General features: G+C 50.8%; 1 protein-coding gene across 9 annotated transcripts in view; it reads right to left on the bottom strand.

Moving 5' to 3' along the window:
• The window catches only part of TIAM1 (TIAM Rac1 associated GEF 1), a 158,398-nt gene that overhangs the window by 52,034 nt on the left and 79,688 nt on the right, over positions 1–26,676 (bottom strand). For all 9 annotated transcript variants that reach the window (XM_050333454.1, XM_050333451.1, XM_050333447.1 and 6 more), the window contains 5 exons: positions 21,707–22,689; positions 8,954–9,401; positions 6,873–7,045; positions 3,329–3,553; positions 1,876–2,061 (listed from right to left, as the gene is read on the bottom strand). In XM_050333454.1, the coding sequence (XP_050189411.1) occupies positions 1,876–2,061; positions 3,329–3,553; positions 6,873–7,045; positions 8,954–9,401; positions 21,707–22,678 (2,004 nt within the window). In that variant the 5' untranslated portion in view covers positions 22,679–22,689. The remainder of the gene's footprint in view (positions 1–1,875; positions 2,062–3,328; positions 3,554–6,872; positions 7,046–8,953; positions 9,402–21,706; positions 22,690–26,676) is intronic.

The raw sequence follows: 26,676 nt of genomic DNA, 5'->3' as shown, positions 1-26,676 counted from the left end.
AACTCTCTGAGGGGTGGTGAGGAAGCTCTGGTGGAAATCAGCGTGACATCAGTCAGAGGGGAAGTCTTTGGGCCCAAGCTGAAGCAGATTTCCCACCTCAGGAGGTGGCCTCAGGAGAGGGAGCTCCTCTCCTGCCAAGAAGGGAGTGGTAGGGGATGGCAGGTATGAACGTGAGGCAAGGCAAAGCCGGGCAGACAGACAGACCCAGCCCTGCCGACTCGGCCGTAGCTTCCTGGAACACCTCGGGACTGGGTTCCCACAGCTGAAACCGGCACAGTGGGACTGCCAAACGTTTGGCAGCCCCAGTGGGAACACCCAAATCTCAGTGGGGCCCTGAGCTACGGAGCTGAGGAACTGGTTGTTTGGGTGCAGCAGATCCAAGGCCCCATCCAAAGCCAGGAAGGACAGAAGGCTGGCTGGTGTATCCAGGGAACTGCGCGAGGAGTGGTGGATTTCCTTGGGAAACGTGGAGAAACCATGAGAAAGAACTTAAAACACTACTGCAGGTGCCTCCATTTGCACAGCCTGGACTTGTGAGACGTTCCCTAGCTGTGCCTGGGACATTTGTGCACAGACACCCAGGATAACTTGGCACGTCCTCTCGGAGTAGTTAGGGATGCCACACTATCACCACGCAGCACCCACTCGAGTCACAGAACCACAGACTGGTTTGGGTTGGAAGGGACCTTAGAGATCAGTCAGTCCCACCCCATGCCACGGGCAGGGAGACATTCCACTAGCCCAGGTTGCTCCAAGCCCCGTCCAACCTGGCCTTGAACACCTCCAGGGATGGGGCAGCCACAGCTTCTCTGGGCAAATTCCCTTCCTGAAGCTTCAATTAGGGCTCCCAGCAGCAGAGGAGCGTGGAGTTACATATCCCCACGTTGCTGAGGGCAAAGGAGGACACAAGAGTTTGCTGAGAGGAGAAGAAAGCACGTGTCTTTTCCAGCACAACATACTCAAAACATTTTTTTTTTCTCCCTTGGCTCTCAAGAGACAGCAGCACGAAGAAGGCAGACTGTTTTTCAGGCTAACGCTCAGTGCTTTGCTAGATGCAAAAAAAAAAATAAGCATAAATGCTAATTACAGCCCGCCACTTAAAAAATATAATAAATCCACCAGCAATTAGCAGGATGATGACGCTAATCTTTTCATAGAGGAGAGAATAAAAACACCCCTGCCTGAATTGCAGCTCTGGCTTCAATTGAAGGGTACAGCTGACAGCTACAAGACAACAGTGGAGCTCAGCTGTTTCTGTGAACCTCCAGGAGTCCAAGCCGAAACGGCAAGAACTTGATTTAAATTCATTAGAACCCGAGCACTTTGCAACACATTTCCCTGTACTTTCATGAGCTGGGTTGTTACAGTATTTAAGTTTAAGCAGCCCCTTGAAACATCATTTGCCACACTGTGAGCAGGAGGAGGAAGCAACGTTTCCCCTCCTTTGTGGAGCATCAGGTGTCGATCACCGGAGACCGGATATTAGACTAATTGGTCAGTAGTTCCAGCCATATGGCACAAAGTGAGCCATGCCCAAGAAAGTCTAAGCCAACACATGCTGAGGGCCTAAGAATGGCTCCCACTGACTTCGTGGGACTTTTGGATCGAGCCTATGTACATGGACATTAACAGGAAAATCTGTTTATAGTGCAGGTCTGGACTATTCAGCATCCCATCCTTAGGAAAAACATGGTTCTCTCACTTCCATAAGGCCATATGGCTTGCAAGCATCTACTTTTTAATCGACATCCAGGAACACGGACCCCCTTCAGGAAGCAGAATACCCTGCACCCTGAGGTGAGGGCTCACCCCTCAAGGTGACCTCTGCATCGTGCAGGTTGGCAGAGGTGAGCCCTGCCCTCCGTCCACACTCACCAGGGCATGGAAGGACGAGACCGAGAAGATGCCAAGGCGGCCCATGGCGACCTTGGTGGGCCGGCTGGCGAATGCCAGGAGCCTTTTGGGGTTGGGGAGCTCCCCTCCCTGGAGACTCGCCAGGTAACAGCGGTACCGGAACAGGTCCATCTGGAACTGCTCCAGATTCTGCTCCCAAACGAAGATCTGTGGGGAGAGCAGGGAGAAGAGGGTGGTGAATGCCTTGAAAAAATTTATGCTCTTCCCAGCACCACACCTTTTTTCACCAATGCTGATCTCACCCAAGAAACCCCAATCCTTGTTTTTAACACATCCCCCCACCTCTCCCAACCCCTCAAAGGATACAAATAATAAGAGTTTTCATTAGATGGAAAACAACTTTTTCTACATTCATGGCAGAAGCCTTCTCCTGGGACGACTGCTCCTTTGATACAATGCTAATTAATAAGATTAAATTTTCATTTTTAATTTTCCTTGTATTCCAGGATTCTCTTTTCAGCAGTCCCTTAAGAGGCTTCTTTCATGCATCAAGAGCATCTGAGAAACAAGAAGACCAAACCCCACCAAACTCCACACACAGAAGCAGCAGCATTGCTGTGAGCACCAAGAGTGCCAGTCACTAGGGATAATTAATCTGATCAGTGGAAGAGCACTGCAATCAGCCCATGGAAGGATTTCTCTAAATAATTCAAACAGCTGATAGGAAACAGTTTCAAAGCATCCAGAAAAACTCAGTTACATAAAGAGAGAGGCTGTGACTGACAGCCTTTGAGTGGAGCCCTTTCAGCAGAGACGAGCATCTCCCCGCCTTTTCCCCCTCCATCCCCCCTTCTCCCGGGCTTCCAGGGGGTACAAAATCTCTTCAGCTTAGCCCTGGCCACTTCCCATGCTTTGCATTACAGGCACATTTGGCAGCTCTGGTAAAAGAGCTACAAATGAGTGAGGCAGGAGCCATATGTTTAGTTTCCTAAAATAAGGTGCTGCTGCGGCAGCGGGAGAGACATCTGCTCGACGCTCCCCGCTCCTGAAATCCAGCTACGTTGCCCACTTGGAAGTCAGAAGGAGCAGGGCCCAAGAAGCCAGGGATGCAGCCATGAGGCCAAGGTGACAAGCAGAAACCAGGGATGGTTTCTTCACCCTGTCTGCCAGCAGCAGAACCAGCCTCTTGCACACCTTAAACAACAGCAGCAATTATTTGCGAGCAGCTGTTCCCTAAGGAATTCTGCTGCCGTGACCTTCACTCTCCGCCTGCTATCCAAATCCCACGGGTGGAGGCCAGGAGAAGACAGCCCATGCTGCACCTCAGTGGTGCAACTAAGTCAGCCAGGCCATCTCTCCTGCCAACACTTCCCACCTGCTCCAGGCACAGAGGGCAGGACAGAGCTACCACTGATCTCAGGGAGGCCTGAAAACACTCGCTGGGGACTTATTCCACGTGAGCAAGAGAGATTACTTGATCCAGGATGGTCTTCTTCTTCTTGGAGTCCGTGACAGAGGACAGCTGCATCTCGCCCATTTTCTTCATCTTCTCGTCCATGTCGATCTTCTGCTCCAGCTTTTTGATCTCTGTCTTGAGGAGCTTCACCGTGTCCTCCTTGTGGTGCTGCCGCGCCACCGCGGTCGCGCAGGCCGAGTGGATCGCCGTGATCCAGTTCTCCAGCTCCGTCTGGCTGGAGGTCTGAGGAGAGCAAAAGAGGGGGAGGGGGGAAAAAAGAAGTCAGGATCCTCTTCAAAATCGACTGGAGATTAACAGCTGCAATTCCAAGGAGTTTCCCCCTCCCTTTGATCTCAAGATTCAAAGCCTTTAAATCCACTTATTTCGGTGGAAGTAATAAACGCCCCCTCATCCGTAAGGAGGCCATTTTTAACTCACATTTTTAACTCACACACCAGGCACTCAGCACTCGGAATTGCACCGATATCTGTGCCTTGCAGCTTCCCAGAGAGTTCTCAGGAATCACCTCCTTGTTCAATGCCATGCTGCCATAATTTGCAGCTCAGCATTTAATGATGTTTTCTAAAGTCCCAGTTCCTTAACGCAGTGAATGCAGCAGCCTCTGTGCTCTTCCCAGGAATGGAGAGCTTTTCTGGCATGCAGCACTTAGTAATAAATCAGTGGCATAAAATGTGACCATGATAACTATGAACAGCTTTAATATGGTGCATCGAGCTTTCCACTTTCTAAAAGTCCCAAAGCCCTATGAGGACAACCCTGTTATCATTAAAAGCAGGCTCATCCTAATCTTTACAGCTCTGGTACTGTCCCTTCCCACGCGTGTATGTGACAGCTTGGGAAAAGGGAACACTTCCCCTCCCTGGAAGTGTCCAAGGCCAGGTTGGATGGGGCTTGGAGCAACCTGGTCTAGTGGGAGGTGTCCCTGCCCATGGCAGGGGTGGGACTGGATGATCTCTAAGGTCCCTTCCAGCCCAAACCATTCTATGAGATACCAGGGACACCAGTACATATTTCTGGGAGAGGACTGTTCTGATTAGAGGCTTTTGACACAGAAAGAAGAATATTTCAAAGCATTCCTTTCCCAGACTTTCAAAATAAAAATCCAATCCTTTCAGGCTTTTTACTAAACTCCATTCCTTTTTACAGTAGGCTGTAAAACAACCTCAGGGTTGCAGAGGACTCTCTCCGAGTGTCAGCCTGTAGAAATAATCACGCTGGTATTTGGCTCCTGGCTGGAAAAGTATCAAGGTGCCAAACCACCTTGTTCTAATTAAACTTCCTGATGATACCTGCTCTATTAATAGAGAGCACAGCAGGACTTCTCCAGTTGCTGGCACAGAGGAGGAAGGTCATCCTCGCTGCGGTCACAACTAACGGCAAAGGACAAGGCTCACTGAAGCCAAGCAGAGATTCCCAGAGAAGCCTGCCCTGGAAATCACATATGCACAGGCTGGACCTCAGGCTGATGTTGCCAAAACTTTTGGGGACTGAAGCAAGTAAGACACAAACATCCCAGAATGGCACCACTTTCCTTAACTCAGGTTAGAAGTCCTAGGCAGCACACAGGGCCTACGCAGGAATGACTGAGTTCTTACACCCAATTTCCTTGCCTTCAGTTGGCACTGGATATTGCTTAAATTTGTCAGGCTCCCTGCCCAGACAGTACCTTTAACAAATTCTCATTCACAGACAGGGGCTTACAATGTCTTATCCCCACTGCTGAATACAGTGGGCCCCCCTGGATGAGGAATTTCTGCTGGAAACAGAGGAATTACTTGCAGAATGGGAAACACCTTGCCTACAGCCAGAACATCATCCCCAGCAGAGAAGAGAGCAGCACTGAACACACAGTGAGATGGTTTTATTAATTCCTATCAAAGTCCTAACAGCAAGGGGTCATACTTTTTAGCTCAATGAATTTCAAAATGTTATCTGTATACCATTAGATTCAGTTTTCTTTCTGGTTTTCTGAAACATTCCCCAGGAGACACTGGGAAGGAGGAGGGGGAAAAAAGAACCTGGAGTGAATTTTAGGAGCTGAAGACTCTTCTGGCAGATCAGCAGGCAAGGGGAATCAGCGCCCTTCCCAACGGAAAGGACCACGTAAACAAGCTGCAAACACCTGACACATAAATACGTGGTATCACAAGTTGCTCTGAGCTCCCGGGAAATTCATGTGACATCTGCAAGTACTGGATCTGTGTAGGCACAATCAGAAGTGACTGAGCAAGGCATGGCTGTGTAGGAGGAATGTGATGTCTCTAGGTGCAATGCAGTGGGAAGGCTTGTTACAAGATGTCCAATATCTGTAGGCATCACAAAGCGACTCTTATTTTTCTCCCTGTGTACACAGTCTCCACAGGACAGAAATAGTCTTCTGCAGGTCAAACCCGCTACTACAGCACTGTGCTGTGTGTGGATGGTGTGTGGGACACCAGAAGGAAGCACCACTGCTGTGAGGGCAGCAGGGCCAGCACATCCCTCACGCCTCTCCCACCGCTGCAGCTGATCCCCTTCCCTGCGCCCCAACCCGTCCATGCCTTCCTTCCCTTCTGCTTCACTAGCCATGCCTGGCTTGCCTGGCAGAAGGGACACGTCGTGAAACATTTCTGCAAGGCGATATAAATGACTGGTTTTCATTTGAAAGGTCTGGTTTTTGCTTTTTCCCTACATGAAAACCCACCCGTGGCATAACAACACAGGCCTTTTAATGGGTAAGGCCCTGCATGCCATAAACTGTGACCTTGTCAACACTTCAACATCCACTGGCATTAATCCCATGAGAATGAAGGGTTTTCCTTAGAAAACTGCATGGAAAAGATGCTGGGCTGATCCCACAGCCTGGGCAGCAGGTGAGGGGGGGGGATTCTACCCCTCTGTCCCCTCAGGTGAGACCCCCCTGCAGAGCTGCCTCCCAGCCCTGGGGAACAGCACCAGGAGGACGTGGAGCTGATGGAGGGAGTCCAGAGGAGGCACCAAGATGATCAGAGGGATGGAGCAGCTCTGCTGGGAGGAAAGGCTGGGAGATTGGGATTGTTCAGCCTGGAGAGGAGAAGCTTTGGGGTGACCTAACTGTGGCCTTCCAGGACCTGAAGGGAGTCTTCAGGAAAGATGGAGAGATACTTCTTACAAGGGCCTGGAGTGACAGGACAAGGGGCAATGGCTTCAAACTTGCAGAGAGTAGGATTAGATTGGATATTAGGAAGGGCAGTACTATACTAGGAGCTGAGGGAAAACATCCCACTGAGGTGGCAGAGAAGCTGGTCTGCAAAACCATGATGGTTTTTTTTCAGCATGCAGTCAGATACTCAGTCTCTTCAAGATGTAAGCCAGCACCACTCCCTTTGGGTCAGAAGAGCTTTTTAGTTTTGCACCAGTCTGAGAATCCAACCCCTTGTTTATGTGAGCTGCAAGGACCCACAGGACAATGCAATTTTATGTTTTGCTCTTGGGGAGTGATGACATGGGGGCACATCCTACCACAGAGAAGCTTCTTCATCAGAGACAGAACAACTCTGTAAGCCCCTTGAACCGGACCCACCTGGAAGAGGAAAGCGTCCCCAAGGGAGTTGCTGAGACAGAAGACAAAGTCCTTCTTGGGATGCTCAGGCACAGCCTGCACGATGCTGTTCTCCACCCAGACAGCGTGTTTTGGGATGCTGTTGTGGTCAATGCCAGACCTGCCATCCGTCTCATAGAAGAACAACGTGCACCCTGCAAGAGACCATCCTGTGTTAGCAACATTTAAATGCCACCCTGCATCTCTCCAGCGCTGAGACAGGGAGGATTTGCCAGGGCCTGGCCAGGTTTTCAGCCTCACAGTGGAAAGCACCAGCAATTCCCCAGTTTTCAGCCCCACGAGGCGGTGGTTTCCGTGACACGGGGACACCAAGCCCTGACCCAGCAGGTCTTTTTGCTCTCCCTAGGACTGCCAAAACAGAGCTGAGAAAGTCGTGGGCAGCAAAATACAGCCCCAGATGAGAAACTTCACAACAAATCCCAAAGTGGGGGGGTCTTCCACTGCCACCCCGTGTGTCCCCTGAGGGTGACAGCCAGCGGTGAGCCAGCCCTGGGAGCAGACAGGCCCCCAGGCACAGCCCAGCCTCAGCCTCTGCAGCTGCAGCTACAGTCCCTGCAAGGCAAAGATCAAGCAATTTAATTACTGGATGCAGACAGTAACTGGAATTAAAATGGGCTGGAATGAGCTGTCCTCGCTGACTGACAGACAAAAAAGCCCGAAGAGGAACCCTGGGGACAGCAACCAACCTGCTTGGTGTTACAAAATAATCTTTACAGTCCTCTCAGGAAAAGGAAAAAAAAGTATACAGCAAGTCTGAAATTTGGGAGATTCAAAAAAAAAAAAAAAAAAGATAAAAAAAGGTCTCTTCTCCAACCTTCCTCCATTATCTCCAGTTGGTTTTATGCTGGCAGGCACTTTCTGTGCCACTGTAACCAAGTCCCTCAGTGCAAAGGGGTGGCCGGGTACCCAACCCCTCAGAAAAGTATTTGCAGCCAAACAATGGCAGCTGTTCACTTCAAAGCCTGGGTTAAACACTGGTGGTATTAAGGCACAGCAATCCAAGGAGCTACCACTCCACTCCAGTCAAAGCACTTCAAAACAACCTCTCCTCCCTGCTCATCCTTCCCCTTTTCCCTCCCAGATGGCCCTTTGTTTGCCTGCTCCTCACAGCAAGACCTTCCTGCCGCAGGGCCCCCCTCCCAGGGGATTAGGGCTGTCCCCTGCCCCTCATCTCCCTCTCTCCTCTTCCATTTCCCCATCCCTCTAACCACCCCAGGGAAAAGCTGGCTCCTAACTCTGCTGTTGCTTTTAAAATAGCGCTGCAAATTAAAAACAAACAAGTGCTCTAAGTGTGGGGAGGGCAGGGTTTAACCATGCTGAGCTTTCTGGGTGATCCCACCTACAGCAGGAGACACGGCTCTGGCGGAGGAGGGTGAGGACAGTCCCAAAACCGTTTTCCTGCTGATGAACCACATGAAGATTAATTAGAGGTCACACCAGGAGGTCAGCTCCTGAGCTCCACTGCTCCATTAACACCTCTGTGCATTTAGGAGCACGTGCCTTGAAGGAACTGCAAAAATTCCAGGAGAAAAGGGTCCGTGTCCCAGAGGACGGAGGAGGGATGCACAGGATGGTGACGCAGCCAGAGCAAACATCCACCGAGCCACGCTCCAGCCTCAGTGACCAAACCATGGCTTCCTGTCCGTTCTGTGGAGCCCAAGAGGTGCAAGAGGAATGCACACCATGGCAGAGCCCCTGTCTGAACACAGGCCACTGGCATCACCAACAAACTCCCACCATCGCACGCCCACAGCTGCACATGGGTATTTAGTCTGTCAGCAAGCCATGGACACACCTCCTAAAGGGAACACTCAGGAAACCCCCCCTGGGTGGTGCCAGCAGGGCACGAACCCCAGTGCTGTGCACACAGGCCACAGGTGTGAGCACACCCACAACCAGCGAACACAACCTCCTCTGCAAGTCAGCGGGACCACTTCCTCAGGCTTCACGTTACCCCCACTGAGGCTCACAGGAGATTTTCCAAGGCCACTGCTTTCCACCACCTGTAGCGACTCCCAACCCACAGGACCCTTTCCCCCTACCTTTCAGGGAAACCCAGTAGTGCTTCCACTTCCTGCGCGTGGCCGACTCCACTTTCTTGTTCTTCTTGTGCACCAGGAAGTTCTTCACGGCCAGGGCTCCCGCCTTCCTCACGGTGCCCTGGGCGGCCGTGAGCAGGATGTCGGACTGCCCGGGGGAGCTGAGGGTGCCGCTGCTCTGCTCGTCGCTGAGGGCAGAGCCGGCCTCCTCCAGCTCGCCGCTGTTGGCCGTGCTCATCTCCAGCTCCCGGCGGAAGTTCTCGTACACGCCCTGGCGGAGCCCATCGCCCGTGGAGCTGCTCCCGCTGTCGCTGCCGATGAAGGCCCGGCTGGCCGTGGGGGAGTAGCTGGAGGTGGTGGCATTGGAGCGCCGGGACAGCAGGTCGGTGTCGGTGGCCGCTCCCTCGATGCCGCTGTCGGTGAACTCGCTCCCCTCGCCGGCGTTGACGTCCTGTTGGCGGGAGAGACACAGCGTGAGACAAACCCCTCCCGGAGACACCGACTGAACCCCAAAGCGAGCTGGCACCACGGCTCTTCACACCCCCGTTCTCTCTGGCACCGGGAATTCCTCACGTCTTCTCCTTCTGGAGACAAACCACTGGAAGAGAAGGTGGGGCAGGCAGAGCTTCCAGTTTAGGACAGACCAGTCACACATGCGCCATTCCAGGTGGTGCCTCTGCAGCCTTAGCAATTTGGAACATAAGATGCAGCATCATCTGTTTACATCAAACCAAGTTAACAGTGCTAAAGGTTTTGCAAAAGGAGAACATATGGCAGCAAAAACTGGCAGTGTCGAGAAAAGCAGCGACCAACCTACGCATTTTGAAAAGAAAACATTGATATTGTGCGCTCACACCTACAGCTGAAGACGCATTTTAGACATCCCAAGACTGCCCTTTGCAAGTTATGTAACTAAAAAGGTACTTTTTTTTTTTTAATCCTGACAGATTAATGCATTTAAAGATTATTTCTCTTTTGCATCGCTTCTACATCGCAAACCCTAACGGTGGGCCATGTGATATCCCCTGCCAAACCCCCTGGTGACAGACCCAAGCCTTCCTGGTCCCCAAGAACTTGCAGTTTAAGGATCAGAAGAGAAAGAATACAGTCAGTTTGAGCAAGACAAGAAAAAGCACAACTGAATCGGGGTTTTGAAGGCTCAGTGACTCAGCCTGACCCCTGCTACAAGGCTACAGCCCCAAGGGGGATCACCACGAGCACCTCAGTATCTACAGACATTTGTGGCAAGTTTTGAAGGAGGACAAATGAAGGCCAAGCCCTGTAAGTGGAAAGAAACACGTCAGGTACTCAAGAGAAGAGAGAGCCAGGGCAGAAGATGCAAAGATGTGAGAAATAAGGCCAAAACAACAGGGATTTCAACCTCTATCTCTCCTGCAAGAGCAGCTGGTGCTTGATTTATAAGTTAAAAAAGAGGAGTCTCTGAGAAGAGGTAGCAGAATGGAGTATTTATTTTGAGAGAAAACAAGCTTCCAGCTGTTGGTTCAAGCACCAGTTTTCTGTGTATCTGAGAGCAGCCCTGTGGAAACAAATAAACCCTCCACCAGCTCTGTTTGAAACCGTCCTCCTGTGGAGCAAGAGCTGGATGAGGAAACCTTAGGGGAGGGGAGAGGTTGACCAACTTTTAAGGCATTAATCTGTAATGGATGGGCCCGTTCTTCCTAAGAGCCACCTCTCAAGGGAGACTTGGAGTCCAGCTGGAAGAATAAGCACTTCCTTCCCTGCTCAGTGAGTACAGCTATCCAAGTCTGAGTAATATGGTCTAGTGGAAGGTGTCCCTGCCCACGGCAAAGGGTTGGAATGAGATGAGCTTTAAGGTCCCTTCCACCCCAGACCATTCTGTGATTCTATGCCATACAAAAAGTAAAGAGTTAATTCTACAATCTCAGCTGATGTAACTTTTAGGAAGCATATCTCATGCTTTAATTAAAATTAGTTGATTTAAGAAAACAAAGAGCTACTAAAACAGACAACCAACCTGAGGCAGACTGGATTTGTAATCTTGTCAGCCAGGGCACGCACGAAACTTCCCTGGTGATTTTTAGCAGACAGAGAATTTTTCCAAACACTGAAGTTCCCCTAGAGTTATTCAGGCCCAGTTGGGCAATGCAGGCTCCCAGTGTGCCACAGCCTTCTCATGTAACCTTGGTGAGACACTGCATTAGTCGCCTCAGTTTCCCGGTCCATAAAGGGGGATCACACTCTGTAACTAATATATATATATGGCCATAACAGTTCACTATTTCTAAAAAATTCAAGGGTGGAAGACTCAGAGTGACTGTTATATTTGTGCATGTGAGCTTAAACTGTAGCACATTTTGAAAAACACCTTGATAATCTTTACCACAGTGATGGCTGGACGGGTAGAAAGATCCTTTCAGCGCAACGCTGCAGCCCTGCTCCCAGTCTCCCTCTGCTCCCTGCACTCCCTCTTCCACTCCTAAACATCCCATATCAACGACTTCAGGACAGCCCATTCAAGGCTTTGGGGAGGAGGAGGGTGCGAGCACACAAAGGTCAGAACAGTTCAAAACCCGCAGTTTGGAGCCAGTATTGTTGGCTCATGAGTTATGAGGCGCAGCATTGAGGGAGCTCAGCGCGCTGGGAAGCGTGCGTGGCACGAGGTCGGGCCCGGGGTCAGGGGGGTTAAGAGTGTTCATTGCACAGGGCTCTGGGTGCCGAGTTCCTGCTGCAGTGTCAGCTCCTTCTCATGGCAGGGCAGGAAAAGCTCTCAGGAAGTCGCCGGCATCTGCCCCAGCCTCGCAGTGCTCCGCTGAGAACAGACAGCTCAGCAGAAAGCACTGAGGTCAGTGTTGTGCTGCCACGGGGATTTGAGGGGCTAACAGGTCCAAGCCAAGAAGAACCTTAGCAGGGTTTGACAAACACATGGCTGGGGGCACAGAGCCACTTGCAAATAAGGATGCGGGAAGTTAAGCATCCCAGCTCCCACCACCTGCAGGATGGCTCTGTGCTGGTGAGGTGGCTGAGGAATCACATAATCAGTTCATAGAATCATTTCATTTGGGTGGGAAAAAGGCCTATTAGATCACAGAATCCCCTCTGTGCCCGATGCCCACCTTGTCCCCCAGCCCAGAGCACTGAGTGCAACGGCCCAGCTTTCCTTGGACACCTCCAGGGGTGGGGACTCCACACCTCCCTGGGCAGCCCCTGCCAATGCCTGACCACCTTTCTCAGCAAGAAATTCCTCCTGATGTCCCACCTGACCCTCCCCTGGCACATCTTGAGGCCGTTCCCTCTCCTCCTGTCCCTTGTTCCCTGGGAGCAGAGCCCGACCCCCCCCGGCTCCCCTCTCCTGTCAGGGAGTTGCAGAGCCAGAAGGTCCCCCCTGAGCCTCCTTTTCTCCAGGCTGAGCCCCCACAGCTCCCTCAGCTGCTCCTGCTGCTCCAGTCCCTTCCCCAGCTCTGTTCCCTTCTCTGAGCACACTCCAACCCCTCAATGTCCTTCTTACCCTGAGGGTGCCCGAAGTGGACACAGCACTCGAGGTGCCTCAGCAGTGCCAGCACAGAGTGGACACTAAAGCTTTGATGTCCAGCTTCCAAGAACCTGCTGACAACGCCACCACAGGCCAGTGCCTGGAAGCAAAGCCAACAATGTGTGACCTTGATGACAGATATTTAAAAACTACTCACGTTTCCTGCTCAGGTTCTCAGAGAGCCCCACGGGCAACAGCAACACCTCTCTCCTCCAAGGAAGACTTGTTCCAGGTCCAGGATGGGATGCACCACAAGGGCTTGCTAACCCAACAGGCCTTTCACTGCTGTGCAGGAGGAGTTCCCAGGGAAAGGCTGCTGAGGCTGAACTACAGCCACGGCTCAGCCTTCACTGCTCACCCCTCTGACCCCTGCCCAGTGCCCCTGCAGCTCTCCAGCACGATGGCATGTGCCAGGCACATCACAGGAGCTGGGAGACAGCTGAAGAGAGCAGAATGCACATTCCTGACACCCATGGTTTGGGGCACTGTATCCACATTATAACAAATCACCAGCACTGGTACTGCTGCCACCGAGGAGCTCTGCTTCATTCCGCTGGTTTAGAACCCCAGCGGGGACACTGCCCCTGGTATTTTGCACCTTGACAGAGATCTTATTTTGTACTGTCAGGCTGGCAAGCAGCTGTCTCCACACAGAGGAATATTTTTCTCCAGAGAGATCATTCCAGGTTGGAACTAAAACCTGGGCTGCCCTGCTTGTCCTTTCCACTGGTGTTTCCTCAGTGCTGGCCCCGAGAGGGCAAGAGGGCAAAGGAAGGGGGAGGTGGAGATCATTCCATCGGTCACACCAAGCAGAAAGCATGCAGCAAAGAAAAGAAAGCACACTTCCTCCAAGACACAGAGATGGGGGAAGCCGTGGGAACAGCAGGTCTTGGCATTTTGCAGACACAGCAGGTCTCAGTCCATGGGGACAACAGACGGAATAAACAGGGGCTTTGTTGCTCCGAGTGAAGATTGCTCTGTGGAGAGCGGGGAGAGAGGCACGTCGAGACCACTGGCTCGAGGAGGGAACTAACCAGGCTCTGGGACTGGGATGTGATGGGGAGATCGGGAAGCACAGCTCCCACCAGGATCTGGGGTCCCCCCTGCTGCTGGAGAAGACAGAGCAGCACCATTCCTTACACTGGCAGTGCCACTGTATCGGCTGGAGGTGCCCAGGGTTTATAAAAGCAGGCTCAGCAGACAGGGATGAAGGGAAAGGTGGAATGCCCAATGCCAGGAAGATTCTGAATGGTGCCATTGTTACCAACAAGGGCACAGTGAGGCCCAGCAATCAGGCCACGTGCCAGGGCAGCTACCACAGCCCCCCGGAGCATCCGAGTGAAATGAACTGGAACGAGTTATCACAGCCCCATCAAACTGCAGAGAACAATTTAACTGATGAACCAACTGGGTAAAATGCTAGTGGAAGAATTAGCAACCCCCTTAAATATAGGTGTTTTCTCCACATAAACACTGGGTTTCAGGCAAAACAAGCCACTGGGGAATGAAGCTGTAACACAAGCTGCATCAGGCTAATGTAGTTGGTGTCGTAGCTTTTGCATACTCACGTGATACTCATAGGCTGTACAGAATCATAAAATATGCTGACTTGGAAGGGACCCATCAGGATCATCGAGTCCAACTGCTACATAATATTTGCTAAATATTTTTTGCTGGATTTAGAAGATATACCGGAGGCAGGTGGGGGGAATCCTTTTGCTTTAGAAAAAAAAAAGCCCACTTTTAGCTAGCGAAAAGCAGGAGAAAAGTTTTGGGGCGTGATCCAACTGTCACTGTCCCCTTGTTGAACATATTTGGTGCTGGCCTCTGCTAGCAAGAGACCACTGGACGAGATAAGCCTTGCCAAACTCTCTGACTGGACACATTCAGAGCACTTGCAATGCACCCAAACTTCCCACCAGCAGCCCTGCTACAGACACTGCTGAAATGCCTTGGTGAATCACTTTCTCCTGCCCCACTGACAGCAGTGATTCATGGGCACTTGGGGGCTGATTTAGCAGGGGAAAAAAAAAATCTTACTTCCCTAATATACACAGCTCCTTATGAGGTTAATGCTTCTTTCTAAATTAATCATTAGATTTAAAAGTACGGGGTTTTTCCTCGGAAGGGGGTCCCTCCAAGAGAATGCATATCCTTTGCTCCCTGTCCTGTTTAGCAACAGAGCAATCAGGTGCTCAGCGCTCAGCAAGAGCCTGAGATTGCACACAACCTGTCTGGCTGCTCCTTGGGCAAGAACCACAGGATACATTTCAAATGGGTGAGCAGCCTGATGGTTTGCATGCTTTCATGCAACCGTGTCCCTTTGAAGCTCCCATGTACAAAAAGATTGGCCTGATAAGTGTTTTTCCTTTCTTTTCAGTACTGACTCCACCATCACTTGCTGGTCAAGGAATGGCTTGCTGAAAATCCAAATTAAATCCTTTCTCCACAGTCACATGAGCAGCTGGTAACGCATGAGGAGACTGATCTGTCTTGAAAAGAGGCAAAACATAGCAAGAAGCAAAACCAAATCATAAATTGCAATTGAAACCTGAGTGGGAGAAGAAAGGGCTGAATTGAAACCTGAGCGGGTTTTAAAGCTGCAGTGGAGAAACACAAAAGCAGCTCCTGTGCTGTTGGATTGGTCAGGTTGTTTACACCTCCCAGGAGGGCTCCCAAGTCCAGTGAGGTACAGCTACAAGCCAACTCCAATTTGTTTGTGGACACCAGGCTGAGATGGTGGGTTTGTTTGGGAATTCAAAGAGATGGGATAGTGACATGTACAAGCAGCTTTGGTTCCTACTTCTGTGCACTCACTGCACTGGGCAACAGCTCTTCAGGTCAAGAAAGAAACAAAATAAACAAACAAACTCTTGAATGTGGCCCTACAGATGCTCACAGGGGTTTAATAAGCAAGCAGGCTTGGGTCATGGTTCTCTGAAATCAAGTTTGCTTCCTATAAAAAAAGGTCCTAGCCCAGACCTCTGGGTACTTCTCCTAGCAATGAGCTTCAGTCTTATTACAAAAGGATGAATCACAGTCACAGGGTTTCTGGGCAATAATTGCTGGGAAAGTCTTAAGGCATGGATTTCAATGGATTTGGTTCCAGGATTCCTTTGTGAACTTGTCTTGGTGAGTGCTGTACAGGGTAATTTGGCACCACGGAAGGACAGACAAGGTGCCAGGCACCCAGAAGATACTCAAATATGGGAGGATCCATTCCTCTCCAAGGAGCCTGGTTTTCTTACCTGACTTAGATGCCCTAAAAAGCAAATTATGGACCCACAGGGACTCCTGCAGCAGTCAGGAAAGTACAGCCCCAGAGCTGTGAGACAGAAAGGGTTGAAAACTAAACTGTCCCCCACAAAGCTGCAGGGAAATGCATGGAGACCCAAAGAAGATAATTCCATGAAGGAGAATCAAGACCTAGCAGGGTTAGGTTATTTTTGTTCACTGAAGCCGAGGAGAGGCAAATCTTCCTGAGAAATACAACAGAGGAGGCAGAAATGGGAAAGGGGCTACTAGAACAGCAGCTTGAAATCAAAAAATATCTGTGAGGAGTTCACCTGAACAACCACCCAGTTTAAGGGAGCAGGGAAATGCCTGTCATCTGGGATGATAACTAGCCACAGGATCACATGCTGAAGCTCTCTGGAAAGAAACATTTCGAGGGAGCACTTCACTGGAAAGGATCACTCCTGCAAACTGCATCCATTTAAGTGCAAAATACTTGAAATTGGAAAAAAACCACGCAGTCTTTGTAACTTTACTGAGAATACAATTATTGCCAGTGGCACAAGCACTTCAGATGTATAAATGACAAAAGTATTACTGTTTAAAAACAACCCGTTCCTGAATGGAGCTAGATCAAATATCAGGAGTGGTGACTTGCTTTCCCTTGGCTTCCAACCAAGAGCGAAGGAAGAAAAACAAATTAAGATCTTTGAAGGGAGTATCAAAATATTTGCCAGTGAAGACCAAAACACCAATTTTCACATGCTCCTTTCCCTGAAAATATTGGGGCAGAGTTGTGTGCTCTGAAGGGAGTGACTTATTTGCTTTAAAATACCTTGAAGAGGAAATGCCTGATCTAATCTCCCCCAGGTGGGAAGGGCAGCCCAGTGACAGAGCAGGGAAGACCTTCCTCCAGGCTCACCCTGAATCCACGTCCAGTCAGCCAGGCTATTTGGTCTAGACTTTAAATGGGGCCGGTCATTCACACCCACCACACCAGCACCCAAGATGTGGATTCACAGGCAGCTCACACTGGTGCAAGCTCAGCCTGACTAAAAACCTGTGTAGTTTCCCCTTCCCCCAGCCCATTCCCAGCCCTTCCCTCCCCTGGGAGCCCCGTGGCTGGTGGCTGGAGGCAGAGATATTTGGGTTTAACAGGACTGCTTGCCTGGAGGCTCAGCACAGTGACCAGTGCTGCCCTGGGGGAGCCACCTGAGCCAAACCTTCCCACTCACAGACCTCCAGCTTCTGGGAGATTTGGCTCAGGCTGCATCCTGGGGACAGGGGCTGGAATCAGTGACATCCCCACTGCAGCTGCAAACCAGGAACATCTTGATTTTAGCTACTTAGTAACCTACCTATCATTAATTATCATTTAACGATGCACTGCTTTGTCTGTATTTCTTTCCTTGATTCCATCTGGAGTCAAACAACTAAGATTAAAGGTCTGTGTCACTCTGATTAGGAATCACAGTGAGGCTGAAAACAGCCCTGTCTTCCAGGTTAAAGACAGGATTGCTTTAATAGGAGCAGAGCTTCAGCTGCTGGACATGCTCTGCCTGGAAAAGCCGTGGCCAAGGAGGGCTATAAGACAGGCTGGAAGGTCACAAGTACTCTGCAGAGAGTGAACAGGATGCAGGGGAAGCCAGGAGGAGAAAATCATTTCAGAAAAGAGAATTCATGGGGGACGGGTCAACCCAACAGCCTTGGATGCATTCCTTGCACAGGAAGCTCAAATCTCTCATCTTCTGCCCTAAAGGAAAGTTCAACCCATGCTCTCCCAGTTTCTTCTTCCTTTCTTTTTCTGGGTAGTTGGTAGTGGGGGGGAACAAGGTATTAGGCTGGATGGTGCTTTCATGGGACTGACCCAGTGTGGTCCTTGTCCATGCTGAGGTGACATCCTCTATGCCACAAAACCATTTTGTGAAAAAGTTTTACACAACTTAAACCCAAGTATCAGCTCTCTGGAGTTCAGCCATCCTATGAAGCATAATGGGACACTGTAACCTGTTACAAAACTCCCTGAGATAGTAAAAAGATAATATGGACTGGAAAGACTGTCTAATTTTAGACGGGTTTCTCTGTACGCCCTGATCTAATTCCCACAAAGCCCCTTCGGTTTCATCTCCTGCATATTCTGCAAAATTTCTTTTTATGTAGGACTTTTTTTTTTTTTTTTTTAAGGTTTGAGAATCCCAAATTCCTTCAGGCTACCTAGAGAGGCCTAAAAATAGTAATAAATTCGAAGAAAATTGGACAAAAGGGGATTTAACACGCCAAGGACACTGAAACCGGCGCAGTTTCCAAGTCAGTCGGGCAGGAAGTTTGTTCCCTTTCTCCCTTCTCAGTTTCACAACTAACACTGCACTGGACATGATAAAAAAACCTTTGCTTTCCCTGCAGAGCTGTTGCTCCTTCTCAGAAGTCCTGTAAACAAACTGGAGTGCCCCATGGGAACACTAGAATTGAGCTTTCCAGAGGAAATCGAGAAGCTTGGAGAGGAACGAGCCATCCTCCTTGTGAGAGGGGACCGAGGGGAAATGCTTTGGCCACCATGTCCCTCCTGGATTTTACAGCACACAGGGTCCTCACCAGGCTCTAAAAATGCTTCTAAAACACCATCAGTTCCCCACAGACCTGGAATGGAATAAGGAGGTGGCAAGACAGGCTTGGAAGTGGCACAAAGCCGTATTTCAATGTTCCCATCCCCTTATTCAAGCAATCATAGAAGGGTTTGGGTTAGAAGATACCTTAAAGGCCACCCAGTTCCACCCCCTGCCAAGGGCAGGGACACTTTCCACTAGATCAGGTTGCTCTAAACCCCATCCAACCAGGCCTGGAACACTTCCAGGGATGGGGCAGCCACAGCTTCTCCAGGAAAATTCCCTTCTTGAAACTTCAGTCAGGGCTCCTAACAGCAGGGAAGCAGTGGGTTACATTTGTCCCTGAACATCTACCAGCAGGAGGAGGAGGAGGAGGAGGAGGAAGGAGTCTCCTGCAGGCAGATGTTTAGCTACAAACAGGACACAACAGAGCCATTTCACAAAATCTGGATCCCAACAAACAGGCTGCAGGATCCTGGGGATCTCACAGCCCACAGACAGAACAAGCTGTATCCAACCGGTGCTTGTCTCCCTTCAAGCAAAAATGGGTGAAAATGTCAGCCAATTAAGCCCTTTCCACCTACATCACATCAGCTCCAAAAGCCCAACGTGATCCCAGCAGAGCTCTCCGGGAAGTCTCGCTCAGCAGATCCGAATCCTTGACGTTAAAATGTTGGGAAAAGCAGAGCTGCTGCGTGGGTGCCCCAGAGCCACCCTGTGAGCACTAATCGCTTGTTCACATCGAATATAATTATCTCCCCATAAAGCTCCCCTCAATTAGTGGAGAGTGACTCCCACCATTCAATTTAAGGTTTAAATTTGGAAGGCAGAGATTTTCTGCTGTGTTTTTCGGGGTGGGGTTTTCCCCCCCTTCTTTATGTGAACCACGTACTTGCAAAGAACCCATGGATAAGGCATGAGAACAAAACATGTACAGCCACGATTCTGGCACCTGGTTTCTGTGACACGTTCCAGGATGAATTTTTCCAGGGGTCAGCCTGGCACAAAAAAATGCAGCTTGTCACACAACTTCTAGTGAATTTAACACATAGAAACCACGGTGATGCACAGAACTAGACTAGTCAAAAGACACCTACAAGTGACCATCAGGACCTTCCAGGGCAGCTGAGACTAAAAAAATAGGCAAATATCCAAGTTACAACTGTCCACAAACCTGAAAAAAAACCACCCCACTGGCTAACACAACCCCAAATTCTTGTGAGGACTGGCAACAGGGGGTCTGGGCAGAAACCTCACCCCTGGCTTTGAGGCTCCATGAGGTGACTCTGAACAAGCTACCTCTGCACTGTAACACCACAGACAAGCGCCAGGTCACTGGCCCGGAGGCCAAGAGGGAAAACTGAGTCCAACACCACATTACACCTGGCCCTGGGTCACCTTAGTGTGGTTTCCCTGTGGCCCTAAGATGTAACTCCTATTTTGTGGCACTGGAATGGGCGGGGGGCAGTTCAAAAGGCTGGTAAAAACACAAAGCTTTTTGCCTCAGTCCACTGAGTTGTTTTTGTAGCACAAACATTCACACGGCCTGACGACACACACAGCGGGCTCTGGGGCCCTGCTCAGCGTGGTCATCCAGAGCGTGAAGCTCGTGTAGAAAGCGCTGAAGGTCTGGGAGGCAGAGAGAAATAAAATTCCCAAAAAAGGTGCCAACACAGCGCCAAGGAGCACATTAACAGCAAAGCAGCAAGGCCTTCAGCTCTGCACCCTCAGCTCCCACCACCATCGCTCTCTACTTCACACGGGGTGATGAGTGAAGAGGAGGAAAGTGCTGAGACATGGTTGGACTGGGGGACCTGGCACAGACAGACACAGATTGGTCACTTCCCTCCAAAGCCACCTCATCAGGTTCACCAAGGAACTAATCCTTTCACTTTGTGTGCAAATTTGGACTTCCTTTTCGCTCTATCAAACACATAATGACAGTCATTTCCCTAAGCTTGCTGAAGGGAGGCTTGGGCTAACATGACTTCACTGCTGACAAGAATCTTATACTTACTGGATGCTGCTGGGATTAAAGACTTGGGAGGAGGAATTTTGACCTTTCCAAAGCTTTAATTTTGTTGAATTTATCTGTGGTAATAATCACTGCTGAGACTCCTTATAGCCACCGTCTCCAGTCTCAGGAGAGATACATCTAGTGAAACCAGCCCCACAAAATTATTTCCCTGGGCATGGCTGAGGCCTCACAAAACACTACTTAAATTCACAGCTTTCACTACCTGCCTCAGAGGAATCTTCTGAATGCCAGGACAGGCACCAAGAAGACGACAAACAAATGCTTTGCTGTTCACCACCAACACTGTTCTCCTTTTCCTGAAAGCAGGCTGGAGGCAGCAGTTGCACCTAACAATCTCCACAAAAGCTGTTACCTCCAAGGCTGCCAAATTACATCTTTTTTTCTTTCTTTTTTTTTTGCTTCTTGTTGTTCTCTTGGGTTTTATCCTGCTGGTGCACCAAGGGGTTTTACCTCCAAAAACCAAGAGCTGCTTTTGTGACCCCATCCCAGAAGCTCCCACGAGTCAGTGCCAGCCGAGGTGGGGGCACAGGCTCCTCTCTCCTGGTACCTCCTTTCTCCCCCCTCTCTGCCACTGACCTGCCATCAGAACCACTATTTGTGGTGCTTTGTAACTCCACCAGGCCAAGAAAAGCAGGGCAACTCACAGTAAAATCCCAAATCACAGGAGTGGTGTTTGGGCACCCAACAGCAAAGCTCCTCTTGGCTCTGTGCTGTCTGTTGGAAGGACGAGGGCACAACGTCCTCCCTGGCTCAGAGAAGCTGCATCTTCTCCCTTCATCTCCATCCCCCACCATTTCTCAGGTCAGAGCAGCCCCCTGTGCGGGGACAGCACTGTGTCAGGGTGACGTTTTGCACGGATGTGAATGTCAGCTAATTGCAAGAGTGACACTTCAGCCCAGCCAGTGTTTACTACAGAGGGAAGGGGAGACACTCACGGGTTTCTTTGCCTCCAGCCACGAGTGCTCCCAGGGTGCAGGCAGGGGAGGGTGACAGGGCAGGGAGGGCAGACAGGGGGGACACAACACGCACAAGCTCCGCAGTGGAGTGATGTGTTTTGGCAGCTACCCTGGGAAAAAAGGCACTGTCAGCACTGCAAAGCATGCAGAAACTCTTTAGCTGGCAAATGCAGATTTATCTTTTCCAGAGGCAGCAGAGAGTGGAAAAGGCCCAAAGAGAGCTGCAAATAAGGAAGGAAGCGGTGATGGGCTCAAGACAGCTCTGGAGATCGGCTTGTTCAGCTCCCTCCTGGAAACACCCCTCTTCTTGGAAAGGCGGTGTTGAAGGAAAACAGAGCCTGGGAGAACCTGGAACACCTTTTACCTACAGACCCGGCTCAGGAAACGCCACATCACAGGAGAAAAGTGCCTTACCTGAGTGGTTTTGGCCCTCCTGCCCTGCATGCTGCTGCTGTGGCTGATCTGGGGGTTGGTGGCCCCTTCGGAGAGGCAGTGTGACTTCCTGCAGGGCAGCGTGTTGTAGTTGCTGTAGGAAGAGGGCGCATCCTCGGCGGTGACCGAGGCCATCTTATGGCTCCCGATATCCGGGATGTCGGACACCAGGTTCCGGCAGTACCCTCCGAAGGCGTTCCGCGGGCCCCCGTTCATGGCAGCGCCCGGCGTTTTGGGGGAATACAAGTCACTCATGGAGTTGGCACGTTGGCAGGAGACCAGGGCCTGCGGGCTGCCCCCGGCCTCCGTGCCCGGGGCGGCCTCGGCGTCCTTCTCCTCGGCCAAGCCCAGGATCTCCTCGTTGCTCGTCAGGTGCTCCTGGCTGAGGTCGGAGAGCGAGAACTCCAGGCTGTCCTCGCGCCAGATGTCGGCGGACTTGGAGCGCTTCTTCTTGAAGCTGGCCGCGTCCATGAAGCCGGTCCCGTTGGCCGCGTACCGGTGTCCCCTGCCGTCGCCCTCCGCCAGGAAGGGCGGCTCGTCCCCGTAGAGCCTGCTCTCCTCCGAGTCGGGCATGCTCTGCACGGAGGCGGCCGTGAGGACGGTGCTGCTGTCCACGCTGGGCGTCACCGACGAGTCGGTGTGGTAGGACACGGGCCGCAGGCCCATGTCCACGCGGTCCACCCACATGGGGCTCCCGAAGTCCTCCAGGTTGGCCTCCGGGGCGAAGGGCTCCAGGCCGTTCTCCGCCAGGGACTGGGGGATGCTGGGCGTGCTGCTGGAGCGGGTGCTCACCTCCGAGTTGCGGTGGATGATCTTGCCCGAGGAGGCGTGGCGGGAGCGGCGGGAGGCCTTGCTGGAGAGGCGCAGGGAGCGGGAAGTGTGCTTGCGGCCCAGGCCGGCGTGCTTGTCCCCGTAGAAGGCGTGCTCCACGCTCTGGCTCTCCGCGTTCCCCATGGCGTCACGGTCTGCGAGGGGAGAGAGCGGCACCGTTACGGGCAGGAGACACGCAGAAACACCCACCACACCAAAACCTGCCTGGGTTTTTTTGTTTTTTTTTTTTTTTTAATTACTGAACCTGTCCCAAACCCTGCGCCGCAGATTCCACCGGGACCCGCTGGAACTACAGCAGCTAATCCCACAGAATTAATTAAGCAGCTGCACACCAGCAAACTTAGAAATACAACTCAGTTAAATGGGAACGTAGGAAACAGCCCTGGTGGTGTAAAGGACTGAGCCTTGAAGCCTGGTGTGAACTGGAACCAGCTTAGCACCAAAGTGCAATCTCAGCTCTGCACACATTCACTTGACTCTCAGCATCAGCTTTGTCACTCCAGCCAACAAACTCAAAAAAAAAAATCAACAGCTCTTGCTTATCTGAGTGTAACAAGATGCCAAAAAGTAGAGGGCTGTACACCTTTATCTGAGATTTCACTTTTTTTTGGCTAGGAACTGCAAGCTAAAGCACCAAAGAGCAAAGTACAAATCCTACCATTTGGCAGCGAGCTAATGACAGGTTTGATTTCTGGAACAAAAAAACAGTGCAACATTAAGCAGGTACAGAAAGCCCCACACAAGAAAGCCACATTATGAAAAATAAATTAGCATGAGTGACTCAGACTCTACAAAAATAACCTTTCCTTCCCACTCCCTCTGAAGCAGATAGCTAGATCCAAGTGCTTTGATCTGAGCCGAAATGCAGGGACTGGGTTTCTGTCCCCATCCCCATCCTCCTGCATTATTCACCCGTGCACATCCCGCCGTGAAACAGGTTCCCCATCCAGAAGGTGGGAGTGATGATCTGGTTCAACCTTTGCAAAACACTTTGAGGTCTGTGATCTCACTCAACAAATGTCAGAAATATTTTATCAGTAGTACTGGGTCCTTCTGGCCAAAGGGCAAGAAGAAGAATAAGAAAAGTAAATGTTGAAGTTCACAGCCATTCAAAATTAAACAGGAGACCCCGAATTACACACAAGACAATTATACAGAGATAAATAGTCCATCAATCTTGAACAGAAATTCCAAGGCAAAACATCTTTGTTTTGAGGTATTTCCATTAGTCTTGGTTGAAGAGAAAAAAGCTGCCCCAAGAGTAAAACAGTGGAGTTTTTAATTTCTTGGGGCATTTTCCTCTCATTTGCCGGGATGCCCTGATGGGTTCTGAGCCAGATGCTGGCAGAATGAATGTGACCACGCATTTTCTCTCTAAATATCTAAATCCACACCACTGCTGCTGCACAGCACTGAATTAGCCCTACATAAATTCCATGGAAAGTGAGGAATCAATGGCATTAAACACAGGGACAGCACTTCTGCCCTGGAGGTGTACAGCAGGACTGAACTCTGCAGTGACACTTCTGACCACAGCCAGAGGACTCTGCTTCTGTTCCTCTAACCAAGGAAATGGGTCATGACTGAGGCTAAAAGTCTGTCCAGTGCTGGAGCAACAGACACCTCCATAAACCTCTGGACATTTCTGTATCTAAAATTTAAAAAAATCGCATTTGAAGTAAACTACACCAGGAAATTCCCCACGTCTGCCAAAATAAATGGCAGAACTCCCTTTGGCTGCCATGACTTGGTTATCACGCACTGTTTAGAAAAAGAAATGCACTGAAGAGAGGGACGTTTAAATCTAAAAGAAAAGACAGCATTATCGGTCCCTAAACATGGTTTATCCCTTAAAAGCTACAGCCCTTTGATACAGGCCAGACTGAAACACAAACTCAGCCAGCTTTTGCTTCTAGAACACTTTCAAGCACAAAACCTGTATTTTTTTCTTCCACAGATATCTAAAAGCAGGCCTCAACACTCCCCTTGTTGCAAAAGGAACCCTTGGGGCAATGCTTTTAGCTGCCTTGGTTCTGAGCTCCACACTTCTGCTAACCACAGTTCCAGCCAGCAGGATTTCCACCGGCTGCACAGCCCTGCAGAGCCTGCAGCCACTTATCCCCCCTCCCCAGCCACACCATCACTTCTCCACCTAAGGAGAAAAAGCAATTTTTAACGTCCTCTTGAAACCCGGAGTGATTGAAGAGTGACTCTTTACCTTCCAAAGTGGAGCTGCCCAAGGGCAGGAGCATCCCCGGGCTGATGGAAGCGGCTCCGGAAGGCTGCCCTGTGCCGGCACCCTGACACCGTCTCCATCCACACCAGGCCAGACCTCACCCAGCCAAAAGCAACAGAACCACAAATGACCAGCAAAGAAAGGAACAGCAGCCCAGGAACCCCTGCAGGCAGCAGCAGGCATGTTCAGGGAGTGATGTCACACAATGAGAAGTACCCGCTAAGTAATTGCAAGAAGTGTCAGACTTCAAAGTAAAGAGCTGTCCCTTTTTAATTCCGGGGATTGGCACTTGGGGTGGATCTATCCTGAGATAAACCCAGAGCTCACTCCTGCCCTAATCCCCACTGACTTCCCTGGCATTGCACTGCAGGTTTGTAGGAATGCTGGGCGGTGGGTGGGTGCCAGAGGGCTGCAGGCAGACGTGGTGCTCGGATCCAGCTGCAGCAATACAAGACAGTGCCATCCCCGAGGTCTGTCACCATCCCCTGGCAGAGCCCATCTCCCCTGGGAGATGCAGGACACACCTTGGGTGGGGACAGTCAACCCCACCAGGTTAAGCTGAGGGTGACTGTTTATGGGGTCCCCCATCCTACTTTCTCACCCCCATTTCTGCCTCCCCTCCACATTCCTGGCTGAGCATTTCCACCAGTTACCAATTCGAGTGCTCATGCAGCAGAGTCCACTAAAACAACAACAGAAAATAAATCCAAGGTTAAAAAAAAAGAAAGAAGAGTTTATTAGTTAGTTTTTGCTGAGCTAATGAGCTGACCTGGCACGTGCCAGGGGCAGCACAAGGGTGCCCATCTGGGGACCCAGCGGGGAGAGGAAGGGGCAGCATAGTCAGAGGGGCCAGGGAGGAGAGGACAGTGAGTGGCACCTCTGCATTTTCTGGCAGCAGTGAGCTCTTAGGTGAGCACAGGCGGATGTGGAAAGCCAGCAATGAAACGTGAATTGGCACCGGAGCAGATGCCAGAGTCCTCAGCTGGCAGGAGCTGGGCAGGGGAGGGGAGCCCCAGCCTCCCCCTCCCACGGGCCACAGCAGACACCCTGAGGCAAAAGCATCTTAAACCGCTCCAGCTACGACTGCCAGATGCTGCCTGTCTGTGGCTTAACTGCCTTTAGCACACTCAGTGAAAAAAATCTGTATCAAATTAAGAAAATGAGTAATGTTAAATGGGAGCTGCACGCAAGTGCTGGGAGGACAAAGGCTCCCCTTGTTACCTCCCCCACCAAACCCAGAGGTGACCATTAAAGACCTATCAAAGGTACCACCAGGATACAACATAAATCAAGTGTGACACATCTTGATGCTTTAGAACAGGTCTGTCGCTCTCAGGCGAGGGTTGGGACGTGTCAGAAATCTGCTGTGAATTACTCCGAGGCTCCCAGAGATCACACAGGCCAGGGCTGAGAGAGCAGGACTGCTTGGACACTTTTCAGCAGAAAACGTTGATTCATCAAAACCCAAACTTTTTGTGGGAATAGGCTGCCTTTGACTAAAGGCTCCGAGAGGAGGGATTTGAAAACCAGAGCAGGGAGGCAGACACGTCTCCTGGAAGAGGCACCAGCGCAGTGACTCAGTTGCTCGCTGAAGGAGATTCAGATTTGTATCTCCAGCCCAAGTCACACAAATGAGGGGTGGCAACTTGTTCCTCCACATCCTCAAAGGGGTGGCTCTGTCCCGGAAAATCTGCTCCTTCCTGCTTTGGAGCAGGGGAAATGTCAAATTTGTGGAAGTCTTCAAGGGGCTGGGAAAGTCACCTTGCAGCCAGCTTGCACATCAAAGGTACAGGGGTTTGAGATGTGCTTTTTGAAAACCCAAACTTCACGTTGATACCAACATTAGGCTGCCAGCAGGGAGAACACAAATTCTGCAGGAAAGCTT

The sequence above is a fragment of the Myiozetetes cayanensis genome, unplaced genomic scaffold (assembly GCF_022539395.1).
Source record: "Myiozetetes cayanensis isolate MyiCay16 unplaced genomic scaffold, myiCay2020 scf5-8, whole genome shotgun sequence".
Taxonomy (NCBI): domain Eukaryota; kingdom Metazoa; phylum Chordata; class Aves; order Passeriformes; family Tyrannidae; genus Myiozetetes; species Myiozetetes cayanensis.
The sequence above is the reverse complement of the archived record's forward strand: the minus strand, read 5'-3'. Positions and strand labels throughout refer to the sequence as shown.